Raw genomic sequence first — 20,329 nt, forward strand, 5'->3', positions numbered from 1 at the left:
ACTGTGGCTTTGCTCTCCCCAGGATGGCCCAGTGGGCAGGCCACCCACTGTATGGACTGTATGGACTGTGGCTTTGCTCTCCCCAGGATGGCCCAGTGGGCAGGCCACCCACTGTATGGACTGTATGGACTGTGGCTTTGCTCTCCCCAGGATGGCCCAGTGGGCAGGCCACCCACTGTATGGACTGTTTGGACTGTGGCTTTGCTCTCCCCAGGATGGCCCAGTGGGCAGGCCACCCACTGTATGGACTGTTTGGACTGCGGCTTTGCTCTCCCCAGGATGGCCCAGTGGGCAGGCCACCCACTGTATGGACTGTTTGGACTGTGGCTTTGCTCTCCCCAGGATGGCCCAGTGGTCATGGAGTCCCCTCGTGGATCTGGCGTCGTGTACTCAAGTGGCTGAGGTGCCCCCCCTTCCCTTCCCCCTGAGGTGCCTGTCCTATTTTCTTTCTGATGCCCCTGCAGTGTTCTCTCCGTGGAGTTCTTGTCGTGGGACTGGGCCTTGCCCCTTTGCACAGGACCCCTGTGATCCACGGACAGTGGTTGGACTACATTTAGTAGCTGTATATATTTTGTACATAGTTTATTTATTTATTGGGATTAATGGCGTACATATTTCAATATATCTGCCCGTTTATGATCTCTTCTTTTGGTCTTTGCATTATTTCGGAGGGGGGTGGTTTGTGGGTTGTGACAGTGATCTGTGGGAATGCATTGATGTGTGTCTTGTAGTGGGTGTGGGTGGGTGGGTGTGTGCCGGTAATCTTTTCCCTCCCCTGTGTCGTAGGTGCAGTACTCACCGATGTCTTCCGCGCCGCCGGGCGTGCTCCTGGTATATGAGGAGGAATAGGAGTGCGGGGATGACCTGTAACTCTGGCTCCATACTGCCGGAATCTCGCGTGGAGTGCGTAGAGGTGAGCGTTTTCCCGTTCGTAGTCTGTTTCCGCCGTGTTCTTATCGGCGGTGCTCCCGCCCCGGAAAAGGTGGCAGATTGGTGGGTCGTAATAGGGTGGGCGGTACTTTGTCTGCCGCCGGGCTGTTGGCGGGAACCGCCGCGCTGTTTGTTTGTACCGCTGTGGCGGTCGGAGTGTTAAGTTGGCGGGCTGTGTTGGCGGTTCCCGCCAGGGTCAGAATTGCATATTTTAGACCGCCGGCCTGTTGGCGGCTTGGCCGCCGCTTTATCACCGACCGCCAGGGTCAGAATGAGGGCCAAAGTGTCTCAAACATTCTGACAAATCTGTGGTGCTAAACTGACATATTGCTGCACTACCGTAAAGAAAATTATGCTACTCTAGCAATGCCATGAGGCCCCCTTTAAAAAAAAAACTCATATCAGTTTAATGCCTGCTTTGAGCAGTTATTAACCCCTACGCTGCCAGGCCTTTTTTTTGCTATTTGGGATCAGTTTGTGCTTAGGCCCTCATAACGTTTTGTCCACATAAGCTACCCACGCCAAATTTGCGTCCTTTTCTTTCCAACATCCTACTGATTCTAGAGGTACCCAGACTTTGTGGGTTCCTCTGAAGGAGACCAAGAAATTATCCAAAATACAGTGATTTTTTTTTTTTAAATGGGAAAAAAGGGCTGCAGAAGAAGGCTTGTGTTTTTTTCCCTGAAAATGGCATCAACAAAGGGTTTGCGGTGCTAAAATCATCAGCTTCCTATATCTCAGGAACAGGCAGACTTGAATCAGAAAACCCTATTTTTTGACACAATTTTGGCATTTTAATGGGACATACCCCATTTTTACTATTTTTTGTGCTTTCAGCCTCCTTCCAGTTAGTGACAGAAATGGATGTGAAAACAATGCTGAATCCCAGAAAGCTAAACATTTCCTAAAAGTAGACAAAACTCGGAATTTAGCAAGGGGTAATTTGTGTAGATCCTACAAGGTTTATCGACAGAAAATAACAGCTGAAATAAACAAATATTGAAATTGAGGTGAAAAAAATTGCAATTTTTCTCAACGTTTTACCCTGTAACTTTTTCCTGCAATGTCTGATTTTTGAAAGCAATATACTGTTACGTTTGCTGGACTCTTTTGCTTCAGGGGATATATAGGGCTTGTAGGTTTATTTAGAAACCTAGGTATCCAGAGCCAAAAAATGAGCTGCTCCTTGCAATGGGTTTTCATTCTATACTGGGTATACAGCAATTAATTTGCTGAAATATAAAGAGTGGAAAATAGGTATCAAGAAAACCTCTGTATTTCCAAAATGGGTGCAAGATAAGGTGTTGAGAGGCAGTGGTTATTTGCACATCTTTGAATTCCGGGGTGCCCATACTAACATGAATTACAGAGCATTTCTCAAATAGACTTTTGTTTTACACAATGTCTTACATTTGGAAGGAAAAAATATAGAGAAAGACAAGGGGTAATAACACTTGTTTTGCTATTCTGTGTTTCCCCAAGTCTCCCGATAAAACTGGTGCATCACTTACATGGGTAGGCCTAATGCTCGCGACAGGAAACACAACATGGACACATCACATTTTTACATTAAAATCTGACGTGTTTTTTGCAAAGTGCCTAGCTGTAGATTTTGGCCTATAGCTCAGCCGGCACCTAGGCAAACCTACCAAACCTGTGCATTTTACAAAACTAGACACCTAGGGGAATCCAAGATGGGGTGGCTTGTGGGGCTCTCACCAGGTTCTGTTACCCATAATCCTTTGCAAACCTCAACATTTGGCCAAAAAAACACTTTTTCCTCACATTTTGGTGACAGAAAGTTCTGGAATCTAAGAGGAGCCACAAATTTCCTTCCACCCAGCATTCCCCCAAGTCTCCGGATAAAAATTGTACCTCACTTTTGTGGGTAGGACTAGCGCCCGCAACAGGAAATGCCCCAAAGCACAACATGGATACATCACATTTTCCCACAGAAAACAGACCTAGCTGTGGATTTTGGCCTCTAGTTCAGCGGGCACCAAAGGAAACCTACCAAACCTGTGCATTTTTTAAAACCAGCCTTGTAGGGGAATCCAAGATAGGATGACTTGTGGGGCTCTCACCAGGTTCTGTTACCCAGAATCCTTTGCAAACCTTAAAATTTAGCCCAAAAACACTTTTTCCTCACATTTTGGTGACAGAAAGTTCTGAAATCTGAGAGGATCCACAAATGTCCTTCCACCCAACGTTCCCCCAAGTCTCCCAATAAAAATGGTATCTCACTTGTGTGGGTAGGCCTAGTGCCCGCAACAGGAAATGCCCCCCCAAAAAAAACATGGACACATCACATTTTCCCAAAGAAAACAGAAATGTTTTTGGGAGATTGCCTAGCTGTGGATTTTGGCCTCTAGCTCAGCCGGCATCTAGGGAAACCTACCAAATCTGTGCATTTTTCAAAACTAGACACCTAGGGAAATCCAAGATGGGGTGACTTGTGGGGCTCTCACCAGGTTCTGCTACACAGAATCCTTTGCAAACCCCAACATTTGGCAAAAAAAAGTCTCCCGATAAAAATGGCACCTCACATGTGTGGGTAGGCCTAGGGCCTGCGAAAGGAAATACCCCAAAACACTGGACACATCAAATTTATTGAATACAAAACTTCCTGTTTTTGCGGGGGCACCTGCGTTATTTGTCCTGGGCTCAGCAGCCATCTAGAGAAACCTACCAAACCCAGACATTTGTGAAAACTAGACATCCGAGGGAGTCCACGGAGGTGTGACTTGCTTGGATCCCCCAATGTTTTCTTACCCAGAATCCTCAGCAAATCTCAAATCTAGCTAAAAAAAATCACATTTTTCCACTTTTCTGTGTGGGATCACCGCACCGGAACAAATTTTCTACTACCCCCTCAGTCTCCCGGTAAAAATGATACCTGTGACAGCGAAGAGCCAAAAACATGTCAAAAGTGAGGGGGAACCAAAGTAGGTCCAAAAGGGCAGTTGAAAAAAAAACATTTTTAGGCTAACAAGTGTAGAAGAATTTTTATCGGTGTAGATGAGACAATGCTGGGTGATAGGAATTTTGTAGATTCCTGCAGATTCCGGAAGGCTCCATCACTAAAATGTGGGAAAAATGTGTGATTTCCAGCAAAGTTGGAGGTTTGCTGGGCATTGTGGGTAAGAAAATGGTGCGGGGTACATGTGAAGCACACCACCCTGGAATCACCCAGATGTTTAGTTTTCAGATGTGTCTAGGTCCTGTGGATTTTTCTACATGGCAGCGTCCCAAAGTCCAAAAAGTGAAGCCCTTACAATTCCAAGTGGGGCAATTTTGGGAGTTAGCCAAGCTCTCATGGCCCAAATGTAAAACCAAAACCCAAAATAATCAAATGTCTGCTTGCATGCCATGGGATAAGATGTTTTAGTGTGCGGGGGGAGAGCTGAAAGACTGTTACCCCCTTCATTTGGGGTGGGGGCATAACCAGGCCCATACTGGTTGGTAGCCACCACCCCATTATTTTATATATTTTTTCTAATTCCCTGGCACCTCGTATGCTTTCTTCCTCCCTGGGTAGTGGATCCTGGGTAATTGCCCCATCTGCCCAACAGTGGGCAGAACAACTTTGCCCCCATTTATTTGGGGTGGGGTATGGCCATACCTCCACCCTCTTATTTTGGAAAAAAAATCTTCCCTGGTCTCTGGTGGGCTTTCTGACCCCTTTGGGGGCAGATGGGCCTTCCAAAAATAGGCGCAGATATGGCAAACAGTAATGTACCCCCCATGGGGAGTGACCCTTTCCCAAGGGCTGCCCCCCAAACAAAACACACACATACACACACAGCAATCCCTGGTGCTTAAGTGGTTTCTATGGCCTAAAATAAATTTGCCCCCCAGGGGAACAACGTTTGCCTAAGGGGTCGCTCCCCTTGTGTGAAATTGACGCACAAAAATACAAATCCCTGGTGTCTAGTGGTTTCTGCCCCCTTAGGGGCAGATTGGCCTAACAAAAATAGGCCGATCTTCCCGCAAAGGGGGCAGAAATGGCCTAAAGACAATTTGCCCTCAGGGGAGCGACCCTTGCCTAAGGGGTCGCTCCCCGCATATAAAAAATGTTTTAAAAAAACAAAAAAAACAATCCCTGTTGTCTATGGTTTTCTACCCCCCCATGGGGGCAGATCAACCTAATTACAATAGGCCGATCTGCCCCTAAGGGGGGGGCAGAAATGGCCTACAGCAAATTTGCCCCCCCCAGGGGAGCAACCCTTGCCTAAGGGGTCGCTCCCCTCACCTGAAACTGACAAAAAAAAAATCCATAGTGTCTAGTGGTTTATGCCCCCCTTGGGGGCAGATTAACCTAATAAAAATAGGCTGATCTGCCCCCAAGGGGGGGGGGAATGGCCTAAAAGTAAGTTTGCCCCCAAGGGAGCGACCCTTGACTAAGGCGTTGCTCCCCACATACATAAAACAAACAAACATAAAAAAATACAAAATTATCCCTGGTGTCTAGTGGTTTCTGCTGTCCGATCGCATCACGATCGGGCAGCAGAAATGCAGAGAGAGACATGAAAGGAGAAGAAAGGCCCCCTCCATCGGGGGGTGGAAGGGAAAGCGATTCCCCTTCCATCCTTGCCCAGGGGAGGGGGTGCAATGCCCCTGGGAGGAGCGCTAGTGCTTCCCAGTGGACCCCTAGCTGGACGTAATGGTTACGTCCTGGGCACCCGAGAGGTGCTGCCCAGGACGTAACCGTTATGTCCAGGGCACCCAAGGGGTTAAAAAGAAATGCTGTGAAGGCACAGAACAATGCAGTGAAATCTTGTAGATTTCACTTAACCAGTTCTGCGTGGCTTCTAACAGGTGAACGCCTACACCTATAAATTATATCTGGCGCAGGTATAACGTGGTGCAAGGCTTTACAAACTGGTGCAATGGTCCCATTGTTTAGGATATTCAGATTGTGATGTCTGATGTGTTTTGAGGCCTAGATACTTCTTGTGTTGGATGGTGGCCTGGCTTAAAGTGGGTCCCTGGTGGAACCCAGGTCCAGTTGTCCCTTATTAGCAGATTAGTAGTGTTCTAGCAGCTTAGGCTGATAGAGGTAGTTGTGGCAGAGCAGCTTAGGCTGAACTAGGAGACATGCAAAGCTCCTACCATGCCACTTTACCCCACCCCAAGACCCTGAAAAGTAGGAGTAAAGTTACCCTACTTTCCCAGAAACACACTAAAGCCGTGATAGGAGATTCTGCAAAGACCACAACTGACTGCAAAACAATGAAGACAGATTCCTGGACCTGAGGACCTATAAAGGAAGGGGACCAAGTCCAAGAGTCACAAAAGTGTCCGGGGGAGCAGGAGCCCACTAAACCCCAAATGAAGGTGCAAAATGGCTGCCTCTGGATGGAAGAAGCTAAAGATTCTGCAACAACGGAAGATGCCAGGAACTTCTCCTTTGCACAGAAGATGTCCCACGGTGTGCTGGAGGATGAAGAGTTGTTTCCACGCAGAAAGACTGCAAACAAGCTTTGCTAGCTGCAAAGGTCACAGTTGAAGAAAATGGGTGCTGCCTGGCCCAAGAAAGGCCAGGAGGTCGCCCCTTGGAGGAGGAATCAGAAGGGGCACTCAGCAGCACAGAGAGCTACCATGCAGAAGCAGGCAGCACCGACAGAAGCACTTGAACAGGGGTTCAAGAAATCTGAGCACGGCAGTCATCTCAACACTACAAAGGAGGGTCCCACGAAGCCGGAGGTCAACTCAGTGGGTTGAGCAATGCAGGACGGAGTGCTGGGAACCTGGGCTGTGCTGTGCATGAAGGATTCCTTGCAAAAGTGCACAGAAGTCCTAGCAGCTGCAGATCACGCAGTACACAGGATTGCTGTCTGGTATGGGGAGGCAAGGACTTACCTCCACCAAATTTGGACAGAAGGACCACTGGACTGTCGGGGTCACTTGGATCCAACTCCTGTGTTCCAGGGACCATGCTCTCCAAGATGAGAGGGAACCCAGAGGACCAGTGATGCAGAAGTTTGGTGCCTGCGTTAGCAGGGGGAAGACTCCGTTGACCCACAGGAGATTTCTTCTTGGCTTCCAGTGCAGGGTGATGGCAGACAGCCCCCAGAGCATGCACCACCAGGAAACAATCAAGAAAGCCGGCAGGATTAGGTGCTACAATGTTGCTGGTAGTTGTCTTGCTACTTTGTTGCGGTTTTGCAGGCGTCCTGGAGCAGTCAGTGTTCAATCCTTGGCAGAAGTCAAAGAGGGAGATGCAGAGGAACTCTGGTGAGCTCTTGCATTCGTTATCTGAAGAGAAACCCACAGGAAAAACCCTAAATAGCCCTCAGAGGAGGAATGGCCACCTAACCAGGTAAGCACCTATCAGGAGGGGTCTCTGACGTCACCTGCTGACACTGGCTACTCAGAGGCCTCCACTTTGCCCTCACACCTCTGCATTCAAGATGGCAGAGGTCTGGGACACACTGGAGGAGCTCTGAGCACCACCCCTGGGATGGTGATGGACAGGGAAGTGGTCAGCCCCCTTTCCTTTGTCCAGTTTCGCGCCAGAGCAAGCGCTGGGGGATCCCTGTACTGGTGTAGACTGGCTTATGCAAGGAGGGCACCATCTGTGCCCTTCCAAGCATTTCCAGATGCTGGGGGAGGCTACTCCTGCCCAGCCCTTAACACCTATTTCTAAAGGGAGAGGGTGTAACACCCTCTCTCAGAGGAAATCCTTTGTTCTGCCTTCCTGGGACTGGGCTGCCCAGACCCCAGGAGGGCAGAAGCCTGTCTGTGGGTTGGTAGCAGTGGTAGCTGCAGTGAAATCCCCAGAGCTAGTTTGGCAGTACCCGCGGTCCATGCTAGAGCCCCGGGGATTCATGGGATTGGCAACCCAATACCACATTTGCCATGGGGTGAGAATTCCATGATCTTAGACATGTTACATGGCCATATTCGGAGTTACCATTGTGAAGCTACATATAGGTATTGACCTATATGTAGTGCACGCGTGTAATGGTGTCCCCGAACTCACAAAGTCCGGGGAAATTGCCCTGAACAATTTGGGGTCACCTTGGTTAGTACCAGGGTGCCCTCACACTTACTAACTTTGCACCTAACCTTCACTAAGTGAGGGTTAGACATATAGGTGACTTATAAGTTACTTAAGTGCAGTGTAAAATGGCTGTGAAATAACGTGGACGTTATTTTACTCAGGCTTCAGTGGGAGTCCTGTGTAAGAATTGTCTGAGGTCCCTATGGGTGGCAAAAGAAATGCTGCACCCCATAGGGATCTTCTGGAACCCTAATACCCTGGGTACCTAGGTAAATATACTAGGGAAATATAATGGTGTTCCAGTGTGCAAATCAGAATTGGTAAAAATGGTCACTAGCCTGCAGTGACAAATTTAAAAGCAGGAAGAGCATAAGCACTGAGGTTCTGGGTAGCAGAGCCTCAGTGACACAGTTAGGCACCACACAGGGAACACATTTAGGCCACAAACTATGAGTACTGGGGTCCTGGCTAGCAGGATCCCAGTGAGACAGGCAAAAACAAACTGGCACACAAGTACAAATGAGGGTAACATGCCAGTCAAGATGGTACTTTCCTACAATATATTGCGGCACACAGTCTTTACTGCTATAATTGAGATTTGTTTGGATATGATGGTAGAAATTATCACACAACATGTATTTGCATGACAGCATGATCTGTGTGTGCATCTTGTTTGGGTCATTTGTGGATCTTGTGACCAATGTGTATTGTACCACAGATGTTTCACCCAACATCTAGCTTCCCCAAAATTATGTTTGGGAGGCATATCATGACTCACTGTGCTCTTCAGGTTGTCACATAAGCCACATTAATGATGGCCATATAATGTACTGTCAAATCAAATCAAATCAAATCATAAACATTTATAAAGCGTGCCACTCACCCGTGCGGGTCTCAAGGTGGTAGGGGAAGGGGTTACTGCTGCTCAAAAAGCCAGGTCTTGAGTAGTCTCCGGAAAGCGGAGTGGTCCTGGGTGGTCCTGAGGATGGTGGGGAGGGAGTTCCATGTCTTGGCCGCCAGGTAGGAGAAGGACCTCCCACCTGCCGTGGAGCGGCGGATGCGAGGGACGGCGGCGAGGGCGAGGCTGGTGGAGAGAAGAAGACGGGTGGGTGTGTAGAAGCTGAGGCGGCGGTTGAGGTATTCGGGTCCCTTGTTGTGGAGGGCTTTGTGTGCGTGGGTGAGGAGTCGGAAGGTGATCCTTTTGCTGACGGGAAGCCAGTGCAGGAGTCTCAAGTGGGCGGAGATGTGGCTGTTGCGGGGTATGTTGAGGATGAGGCGGGCGGAGGCGTTTTGAATTCGTTGCAGAGGTTTTTGGAGTTTAGCAGTGGTTCCGGCGTATAGGGTGTTGCCGTAGTCCAGGCGGCTCGTGACGAGGGCGTGGGTCACGGTCTTTCTGGTGTCAGCGGGGATCCAATGGAAGATCTTTCGGAGCATGCGGAGGGTGAGGAAGCAGGAGGATGATACGGCATTGACTTGTTTGGTCATGGTGAGAAGTGGGTCCAGGATGAAACCGAGGTTGCGTGCGTGGTCTGAGGGGGTCGGTGCGGTGCCAAGGGCCGTGGGCCACCAGGAGTCGTCCCAGGAGGTCGGGGTGTTTCCGAGGATGAGGACTTCCGTTTTGTCTGAGTTCAGTTTCAGACGGCTGAGTCTCATCCAGTCTGCGACGTCTTTTATTCCATCTTGCAGGTTGGTCTTGGCGCTGGTGGGGTCCTTGGTGAGGGAAAGTATCAGCTGAGTGTCGTCGGCGTAGGAGGTGATGATGATGCTGTGTTTGTGTACGATGTCGGCGAGGGGGCTCATGTAGGACTGTCAGGAAGTGATGGAAATTTGAGTGTCATGTAGGTAATGTATGCCCAACCTGCAGAAACTAGGGCCTGTCAAATGTATCTCTCAGTATGGGCCATACTCCAGGCTGTGGGAGAGTCACTGTGGCTATGCAACTGTGGCACTGTGCCCACTCCCTGTAGACCTGCAGATCCTGTCATGTGGCCAATATGAGGTTGTAGTGACAAAACCTACCCGGAATGCCTCAGCCCATTGACTAGATAAGATATAGGTAGTGAGGTAAATCCCTGGACTAGTCAATATGTGCATTTTGCATCATAGTGTATGTATGTCTTTAAATCATGTGAGATCTCTTACTCTCACAGCTCTGTTCTCACCTTCACATCAGTCATATTTGCCAATGCAGGCGTACTGCACAGGTGACAAACCCACAGTGCAGATAGTGTGCAGATTCCAGGGAGGTCATGATATGTGACTCAATAGCTTGGTTACATTGCAGAAATTGAACCAAACTTACCTTTTTATGGCAGATGCCATCTCTGTAGGTTTGCCACATATGTTCTGTGGTGCAGGTACATACCATAGAAACCCACCTTGAGGGGGTATGAGTCAGCATTTGGTAGGCCACAGGTCCAGACATGCACAGGGTAGTGACTTTCTGTGCCCACCATGCCAGCCCTTTCATTGTCTCTCAAAACCTAGGGTGAAGTCTGTATGATAGTAGTTGCCTATAGGGACTGTATGCATTGAGTTAATGTTGAAGAGCATATATGTGTTGGTCCAGTCAGACTCAAGGAGTTTACCTTTTAGAAGTCACAATGTTGTGTAGTGTTTCATTGTGGCTCACATCACAATACATACTGCTTGTGCCTGGGCTAAATGATGTAAGTAGGCTTGCTTAGTCATTGTAGGCCATGAGCAGGCTAGTGGGTTAAGTTGTAGATGACTCCAATAGTTTGTAGTCATTTCCCTGTACTTATCAGCATGTGTGCTTTACAGTTGTGGTGTGCTGACAATTTGCCTTGTCAATTTGCAAATTTTGTGCCTGGTGTTTTTGACATGTGTGTGACGCAACCATTTGTGCAAAAACTTGTGTTTGTAACATTGTAATTTGTTTCCTGCATCCATACTGTTCAATGTCCATCAGAAGAAGGGTATTTGGAGAGCCATCCCCCGGAAGGTCTGGACCGTGGGGGTCCGTAGCTAGCAGAGCTGTCAGAAGAGGTAGAAGACCTGATATGCTATGTCTGGAAGATCACTGAGATCCAGCTGGGGCTGTCCTCCTAACGGGAGCAGGGCTCATGTCAAAGCTTGACTCCCTTAATGGCTTTATGGGCATTTGGGGGGGAGCACAGGAGCCACTAAGGGGTGGATCCAGGGCATATTCCTGTCTGTCACATGACCAAGTTAATGTGCTAGGTTCAGCCATTTCCCCTTTAGACTGGGGATGGTCTATGTGTGAAAGACAAGATGAGTAACTGTTTCTGTAGATATGGAAGTTGGTTCATGCTGATGTGCCTTGTCTAGTAGGTCTGGGACCTAGGACCTAGTACAGAACTAAGTACAGTCCAAAAACAATTTGATTTCCAGGGCCAACACATGGCTATGTACAGTGATCATTTAAGTACTGTTGGTTGCTGTTGTGGATGTAGTTTGTAGACAACAGTCCACTACTCTTCAGTGTGACAGCCAAAACAAAAGGAAACAATGGATCACTGTTCTCAGCCATGTGTCTGCTCAAATGAGTAAATCGGCATCTGCCCTCCAGAGGCCACGTGTCTTCTTTGTGTCACGAATTATGATGCCTCACTACTGTTTGTCAGGCAAATTTGGCCATCATACATGTGACAGAGAATACTTTGTACTTTGGGTGTACTACAGAACAATACTTTGCCTTAGTAAGTGGGGAATGTCCATTGACATGATTTGTGTGACATAACAGTTGCCAGCATTCCTTGTGCCTGCATGTTTACATGTGTTCCTTTCATGTATGACAAATTATTTTCACTGCTGTTTCATGCATGCTCTACCTGTCTTTGTGGGATGATTCCTGTAGTCCCTCACATATGTGTGCATGCCAACATGTGTTTGGAATTGAACATATGTCATGGGCCTACATTTCATGGGGTGCCACAGACAGGAGTGTGTCATAATTGCATTTTGGCTCACACATACCCTCACCTATCATTGCATGTCTTTTGGCATGTACAACTGCAGTAGCAATGAAGGACATGACTGGTAGGACTATAGTTGTTAGCCATATTGTGCATTTCCATGTCACTGATGTTACACTGTGTAGTAAAGTGCTCTGTACTTGTGAAATGGGGAAGGTTTCTCACCTGACTGTTGGCATGGATCATGTAGTGACTTGCAGTTATGTGGGAATCATATGTGGTTGTGTATAAATGGTAGGCAGAGCTCGTAGAGCTCTACTCCACGGAATTCCATGGAGTTACCTAAAGACTCCATGAATTTCCACAGAGTTCTGCATACAGTGAAATGCCTTCTGGCCCTAACTTATACATCCAGTCAATGCAGATGTGTGCACGTGGCATACAAGCAAATTGAAAAAAGTGAAAGCTGTCCTTATCTCTCCTAAGACTCAATTAGAGTAGAAAGAAAATGTCAACAAAACTACAGGTAATGCAAACACAAAAATAATACCAGGCTAAAATAGACACATTGCTTGTTTAAGCCCTTGTTATGATGAAAACTACAATCGCACTGCAGTGATTATCTCAGAGTAGCTGCATTTTTATTATTATCATATATTTTTTTGCAATACTCATAATATCAGTAACGCTGTGTTTGTTGAGTGGGTGACAACATCCACTGATCTCACCTTAGAAGTCCAAATAATAAAGAACTGTTCACGTGCCTTCTTAATCCTTAGACTGAGGGGCAGATCAATACCACAATTGCTTGGAGTGCAGAGTGCCAAAACTCTGTGAACTCCTCCAGGGGAGCGGAGTTCACCGCCCACCCCTAGTTGTGTACAGCCATGGAAATCTGGGCTGACAGGACCAAAATGGAGACAGTGATATATCTTCCCATGTGGCAACATGTTGAGGGCCTTCTACAAGCATTTGATAATCCCTGGGCCTCTCCAACATTCACAGGACTATTGGCTTTTGCTGATGCAATCAGAGTAAGTCATTGTCAGAGGTTCTATTAAAGAAAAGTGATTTCCTGGGGGCTAGCTTATTCATTGGGTTGTGGATGTTGGAGGCATATCTCCCTGACATTTTGTACAATTTGTCTACAGTGCACATTTCCATGCTAGGTGTGTAGTATATCTGAGCAATATTAGCACAACCCCCATGACTCCATTAGGAAACTTTGCACATGGAGAAGTGCACATTGTTGATTTGTTTGCAGTGTGACATGGGTATTTCCATGTCACCTTCTTCTGGCTCTGTCAGCAACATAACAGGATTTTGGACCAATAATTCTTATTGTGGTATTGTGAATGTGACAAAAAGGTGTATTTAGACCTTGTGTGGGATCTGTGGAAATGAACTTGACATTGCCCGAGTATTGTATGACAAGATAACTGAGGTATGCTTCATGAGGCAAACCATTGAAAGTGAGAGGTATCCTACTTGTTCAATGGTGATTGTGTTGCACAGCTTCACACATGCAATTGGAGTTGTCTGAGATTCGGATTTTCCAGTGGGTAACTGTTAATGTGGCATGCATGCAAATGTTGTGGTAAATGTAGGAGTCACTTTGATGGAGTTTGTTGCAGAGGTCTACTTTACGTCATGTTGATGTTTGCTAACCACAACTGTTCTTCAATTGTGATCAGGAACATGTAATGACTCTATTTCTCTTTGTATTTGCTGCAGCGTCCCAGGCAAATGAAGGAGACAGAGCAGAACCAAGTGGGGAAGCATCCTACCACAGTACCTCCAGTCGTGACACCACCAACACAGAGGGACTCATTGGCCCAGAGGGTGAGGGGAGTGGCACAGAGGACACAGGATCTAACTCATCTTCATCTGATTGTACCTCCAGTGGACACTCTCTAGTGGTGGTGGACTCGTCGGGACCTGCTCCTCTGCCATCCTTGTCCACCACCCCCAGTTATATTGCCACTCTCCCTGTTGCTCCCACAAAGTTTATTGTGCCTGCTCACTCAAGAGGGTGGACATCGCCTTTGACCCAGGCACCTCACCCCCAGCTCTTCTTACCCCTGCTTCCCTGAGTGAAGAGGCTATTGACCTCCTGAGGAGTATCTCTGTGGGGAAGACTGCCATTGTGAATGCCATCCAGGGCTTGGCCAGCCAACTTGAGCAGACAACTGCATATCTGAAAGGCATTCATAATGACATGTCTGGCCTACTGAGATCTTTTCAGGCTCTGGCCTCCTCACTGATGGCAGCCATCTACCCCCACAATCCTCCCCTCACTACCTCCCTCTTTCCAATCCCAATTGCCAATTCTTCTACCTGTCCCAAGCACAGGGACACATCCACACATACCCACCTCAACATGCACAAGCAGCACACACAGACACAAGCACCACAAGCAGTGGCGACTTTAGCGCTGGTGGCACCCTGTGTGACTTTTTTTTGGCTCTCCCCCACGACCATGGCCACCTCCTTGGATTCACTCATTACCAACCTACAAATGTGCTCCTTATCTCTCTATAGCCCCTCTCACATACATTCATTTGTTTTAATGAGTTGTGAAGGCTGCCTTTACTAATCAACTCAGCTGTCCACATAGAATACAGACCTGTTCTTTGCAGCAGGCATATTAACCCTCTATGCTAGTTTATGGGCAGTCAAAGCTGCTGCTAGACAAAACCTCTGTCTCTCTCCCTAGCAGGAACATTAATCACAAGAGGTATCTTGACATTTTAATAGTTTCCTGAAGACTGGACGCAAAATGTACTTTTCAGCATGTGCTTTTAAATCGCAAGTTTCGTACGTTCTTGCTTATCACAGTGTCCCCCTGAGGTCAGCGCCCTTAAATCCAGGTCAGCACCCGGTGCGGCCGCCCTGCTGGCACCACCCTAAAGCCAGCCCTGACCACAAGACACACTGGCACGTAAGCATTCAACAGTCACCCACAGACACCACAACAGCCACCATTCCAATGGACACCCCACCGCCCCCACTGACCCACACACCACAACTACCATACCCAGAGAAACCACCACCTGAACTTGATTAGCTGCCTTAAATAGAGCTGCAAATCCTCAGGCAGGTGATTGCCATTTTGGAGTTGAAGAGAGAATAAAGAGCAACCAGGATCCCAGAGGCACAAGAGGATGCAGACCCAGGTAAAATATTCTACCATCTGGTAGGTACAGGCTACATATGGGGTCTTCTGAGCCCCAGGAACCACAGGATCCCACAAATTATGAGGTTCTTGGGCATGCAGACAGCAAAGAAGCAGCAGACTCAACAGTCACTTCTGCTGGTCATACATTGTTTTAACCAAATTGGCATGGGCATTTCAATATCAATACATTTTACAACATTGGTATGGGTTGAGAGAGGTCACACATTCATGTATGAACGTGGCATAGGTTATATCATGTATGAACATGGCATAGGCTATCCCAAAAATGTGAAGATCTACAACTTGACAGAGTAATTCATTCTATAGTCCAGAGCATAGGTTAATAGTGCTCCTCAGAGAGTGGCAGCTATGTGGACTGTGTGTTGACCTCCTCTTTTCTAATAACCTACCTCTAGAGAACAGCAGTAGAAAAAATATGTTAGAAAATATGTGCTGACATTCCCATACTGTTCTTGTCTGTCCCTGGGCAATAAAGTGCATTTCAAAGTCTTTCATGTTGATGTTGTCAAAATACAACATTTATCTGCATTCACAAAAAGGGTTCTAGCATCAATGGGACACAGTTTCTCAATAATGACTCACCATTTTATTTTGAATGTAGAGGACAAAAATAAGTCCATAGCAAGCATTGATCTGGATTCCAGTAGTCCATGGTAACTCCCCTTTTGACAATACCAACTTATCAGGTGACACTGTTATATATCACATCAGTCCTTGATGAGCTTATAGTTAAATGCATGTTCTCACAAGACACCGGATACAGTGTATATTTGTGAACGTCTAATGACAATGTTGAATCTAAAGTATTGACTCCCACAAGTTGTAGAAGCATCCCTCTGTTAAGGCTAGCACCTTAAGTGCACTCAATGTAGCTAAAAGCATGGGCTACTTGAATTATAATACCCATTTATGATTTCAGGCTAATAAAACTATTTAAGACATATCAATAAGAACAGGGGTCACAGACAGCTACTTGTTCTGTCAGAATTAGATTCTACTGAAAAAACAACAATTGACAGTTCTGTGATAGTGCCTGTTATCTGAACCTGATGTGTAATCCTTAGTGGAGGTAGATTAGATTACTTATTAAAAAACAGACACCCTATAATACAGACTAAAACAGTGGACCTAAATGAATGCTTTGACAACAAGGATAAACATGATAAAATGATAATATAATAACATGATACATCATAAAATGATGTTACATGTTTGGCATCCAAAATCTCTTTTTAGGTTTAGAGTTTGCAGTAAACACTGCTATACTGTTACCTGTAAGCGCTAACAACAGAATCTTACATTTTTAGGGTAACAGTATGGGCCAAAATATTTATATTGCATATGCTAATTAAGTATCAAGAAGAAATAGGAGTTCAAAGGTGGGGTTGAGGAGGAATTCCATGCTCAGCTATCACACAGTATTATTGATTACCATTTAACTATAAGCATATATTACCCAACCACTGAGTGCTTATAGTTAGGACCAAGCTTCCATAGGAAATAGATTTTTGGGTTTGCTAATATATCTGGTGCTGTTTTGCAACTCTTCTCAAAACTTGTTTGGTCTTCCCCCAAACATTTTGCCTTCATTCCTCCTCCTGCCTGAATTTTGTTTGTGCTGGCTTTACAATTGCTAACCACTGCTAAAGTGCTTGCGCTCACTCCCTAAAACATGATTAAATTGACCTACACCTAATTGGCATATTTAATTTACTTGAAAGTCCCTAGCACACGCTACCTCATGGCACCCAATGCCTGTCAAATCAATGGCACTAGTGGTCAACAACACTCCTTGTGCTACCAACTAAAGTAGCACATTAAGGTCGATCTTAGCCCTGCCATTTCAGTCTTTAGTGGAGTTTTAAACTGCCAAAGTTAGCTGGCAAAAGAAACCTTTTGGGAGGACCAGACCTTCCTTTTTGTTACATGTATGCCACACCTAAGGTAGGCCCTAAATAGTCTACAGGGCAGAGTGCATTGCATCTATAATGGAGGACATGTGTTTATAAGATGTACATGTCCTGGTGTTAAAAAAATCCTAAGTTTGTTTTTCACTACTGTAAGACTTACCTCTCCCATAGCATAGCATTAGGTGACTTTATTACATTCAATAATGCTAACTTTTGATTGGGAACATGTGGAAATGTCATGATGAGGCTCAAATAAATTGTAATTCAAAATATGTTTTAATGGTAAAATTGGATTTTAATTCAGTTATTTGAAATGCTTCATTGGCATTTTTCCTTCCTAATCATTTATTTGCCTCCACCAGTTTCCTGGGTCACATGACTGTCAATAGCTTAGCTCTTGGGAGTGCTCTATTTCTTCCAGTCAGTAATACCGGGGGAGGAGGGTTGTAAGCATATGGGACCAGCCTACTTGAATTGTTGGGGATGGAGTTGACCCCTGCCCCACTTACATTTTGAAAGGGCATTCCCCAGCACACACACACACACACACACACACACAAAGGAACCTGACACTGGTCTTTTTTTCACCCAAACTACTTTGAGCCTTGACAGGGGAAAAGAAGAACTTTCCAGAACCAGATGTGGTGATAGCAAAGATGATTCCCATATTTCATAGGCTGACAACAGGTATAAATATGGGACCCTCACAACACTTCTTCAGTACACTCATTGACCAGTGGAAGGCTTGAAGGAGAAATGAACCACCTCTTTAAATCTAGGAACAATAAGTGACCCCACTGTGTAGTTGGCTGGCCTCCTGTGTGAGCTACAGGGACCTAACAAGCTCCTGGGGAATTGAATCCTCAACCTGGACCCTTCTGGAGTGAGTCCTCAACCCCCAGCGGTACCTTTCAGGTCCGTTGGTTGTGGTGTTAAAAGTATTTCTCCAAAAATGTGTGAGTTCAATTTTTTTTTACCAAATAGTAGCCTGAGAACTCACAGATCACCAGGACATACCTGCCAGATGATCCACCCAAGGTGCGTTGCCAGTTGGCCTGATTTTGAAGTAGCTCCCATTATGTTCTTCTCCACAGCAGCCCAGCTTGTGAGTAGGACCTCCCATGTAAGATATCAGGCCTCATGGAACCCTCATTGGCTACAGTCTGCCGCATAGTCCTGCTGGAGATTTCCAACTTCCAAAAAAGTTTGTAGGTCGAAATCTTCACTGCAACTCTCTCCAGTGACTTCTTTATGATGACTCCTCCTCCTTGGACACATCATGCTAGCTTGCCACACTGAACTTCACCTTCTTTGGAACTTTTCTTTTAAATTTGAAGGTAAGCTGATTCTGGGCATATTCCACCTTGTGTAACAAAACCACCATCCATCACGGTCAACCTTCTCTTTCGAATTTGCCCCAATCTTGCACGACTAGATACATGCAGTTGGCGCTTTTTGGTGTTATTTTTCACTTCAATCTTAAAAAATCACATGACTCTAGTTCTACTGATTGGATTTAATTCCATTTTGGTGTTTTTTTTGCATTACAATTTGTTAGACTTGGCATATTTGGCGTGGTCTCCCCTGTTTTTTTTGCCCCTGCTTTCCATGGTTTGACTGTGTACTGGACTATGTTTTTGCTGCTTTTGGTACTCTGGACACTTTACCAATGCTGAACAGTGCTAGAGTCCAGGTGCTTCCTGTGTAACTTATCTATGTAATTGGCTTTTCCATGATTGGCACATTTGATTTATGAGTAAGTCCCTAGTAAAGTGAACTTGAGGTGTCCAGGGCCTGTAAATGAAATGCTACTAGTGAGCCTGCAGCACTGGTTGTGCCGCCCACACGAGTAGCCCTGTAAACATGGCTCAGACTTGCCACTGCAGTGTCTGTGTGTGCAGTTTTGAACTGTCAATTTGACCTTGCAAGTGCACCCACTTGCTAGGTCTAATCCTTCCCTTTTAATACATGTAAGACATCCCTAAGTTAGGCCCTAGCTAGCCCTATAGGCAGGGTCCAGTGTATGGTAAAGGTGGGATATGTACTGATGTGTTTTACATGTTCTAACAGTGAAGTACTGCCAAATTCGGTTTTCACTGTTGCAAGGCCTATCCCTCTCATAGGTTAACACAGGGGTTGTCTTTAACTATCTTTTAAGTACACTTTACCTTCGGGAGCAGATAAAGATTAGGGGCCTGATTGCAACTTTGGAGGAGGTGTTAATCCGTCCCAAAAGTGACAGATATACCACCAGCCGTATTACGAGTTCCATAGGATATAATGGACTCGTACTACTGCTGGTGGTATATCCGTCACTTTACCATCACTTTTGGGACGGATTAACACCTCCTCCAAAGTTGTAATCAGGCCTCTAGGTGTTTGGGGTAACGTTGGTTTTTAAATTGTCTGTTTGAAAATGGCACTTTTAGAAAGTGGGCATGTTGCTTAAACCATTCTGTGACTCTTCCTGCTTTTGTATTCCCTGTCTGGGTTAGACTGACAGTTGGTCTGTTTTTGAATCCTCTCTAGACAGTGACACAAAGGGAGCTGGGGTGTAGCCTGCATATCCTGATGGGCGATCTGAGTTAGGGTGGAGGGAGGAGTAGTCACTTACACCTGATTGGGCTATGCCTGCCCTCTAGCAATGCAGTCTCCAACCCCCTGGTGTGAGTCTGGAGCCAGGCTTGGGCAAGACCGGATACTGGAAACAACATAGACTTTCATTTGAAGTTTGCCTACTTCAAAGGCAGGAATGGGTATGCGTGGGGGACCCAAAACCCCAGATTTTTAGATTTCTTCAAGATCACTTCTGGATCCAAGAGGAACCTCTGCCAAGGAGAAGATTTGAATAGCTGAAGAAAAGTGCTGCCCTGCCTGTGACTGTGCTTTGTTGGGCTATCCTGCAGTTGGTGCTTCTGCCTGTGAAAGGGGATAAAGACTGGACTTTGTTGTGCATTCCTGCTTGACAAGAATCTCCAAGGCCTTGAACTGAGCTTGCTTCCTGTTTTGAAGTCTCACAGCCATCACAATCTTCCTCTGCCAGCACCTGGGCTCTCTGCTGAGACTCCTGCCCTGCCAAGTGGTGCCCCATACATTTCCCGGGCCCTTGAAAGGTGAAGCTGGCAGAAAAAGGACTGAAGTCCATGCACAGGACGCTGTGTGGGGAAATCTTACAGGCGCCATCTGCAATACAGATGAAAAAAGACATACCACCCAGAGGCCACATTTCTAACACAGTCAATACAATTTTTCTAGTTTTGGAATTTTTCTTGTGTTGTAGTCTCACTTTATAACTATTTGCGTGTTGCATAAGTTAAGTCTGACTGTTTTTGTGCTACGCTTTCAGAGAGTGAAGCATGAGTTAGTTTAATGACTTTTTGGTTGA

The 20,329-nt window shown here is 46.2% G+C and overlaps 1 protein-coding gene across 1 annotated transcript in view; it reads right to left on the minus strand.

Moving 5' to 3' along the window:
• The window catches only part of LOC138288474 (olfactory receptor 1G1-like), a 40,540-nt gene extending 22,135 nt beyond the window's left edge, over nt 1–18,405 (minus strand). The window contains exon 1 of the mRNA XM_069230030.1: nt 17,962–18,405. Within this exon, the coding sequence (XP_069086131.1) occupies nt 17,962–18,021 (60 nt within the window). The 5' untranslated portion in view covers nt 18,022–18,405. The remainder of the gene's footprint in view (nt 1–17,961) is intronic.
• Nucleotides 18,406–20,329: the final 1,924 nt, after the last annotated feature.

Source organism: Pleurodeles waltl, chromosome 4_1, assembly GCF_031143425.1.
Source record: "Pleurodeles waltl isolate 20211129_DDA chromosome 4_1, aPleWal1.hap1.20221129, whole genome shotgun sequence".
NCBI lineage: Eukaryota > Metazoa > Chordata > Amphibia > Caudata > Salamandridae > Pleurodeles > Pleurodeles waltl.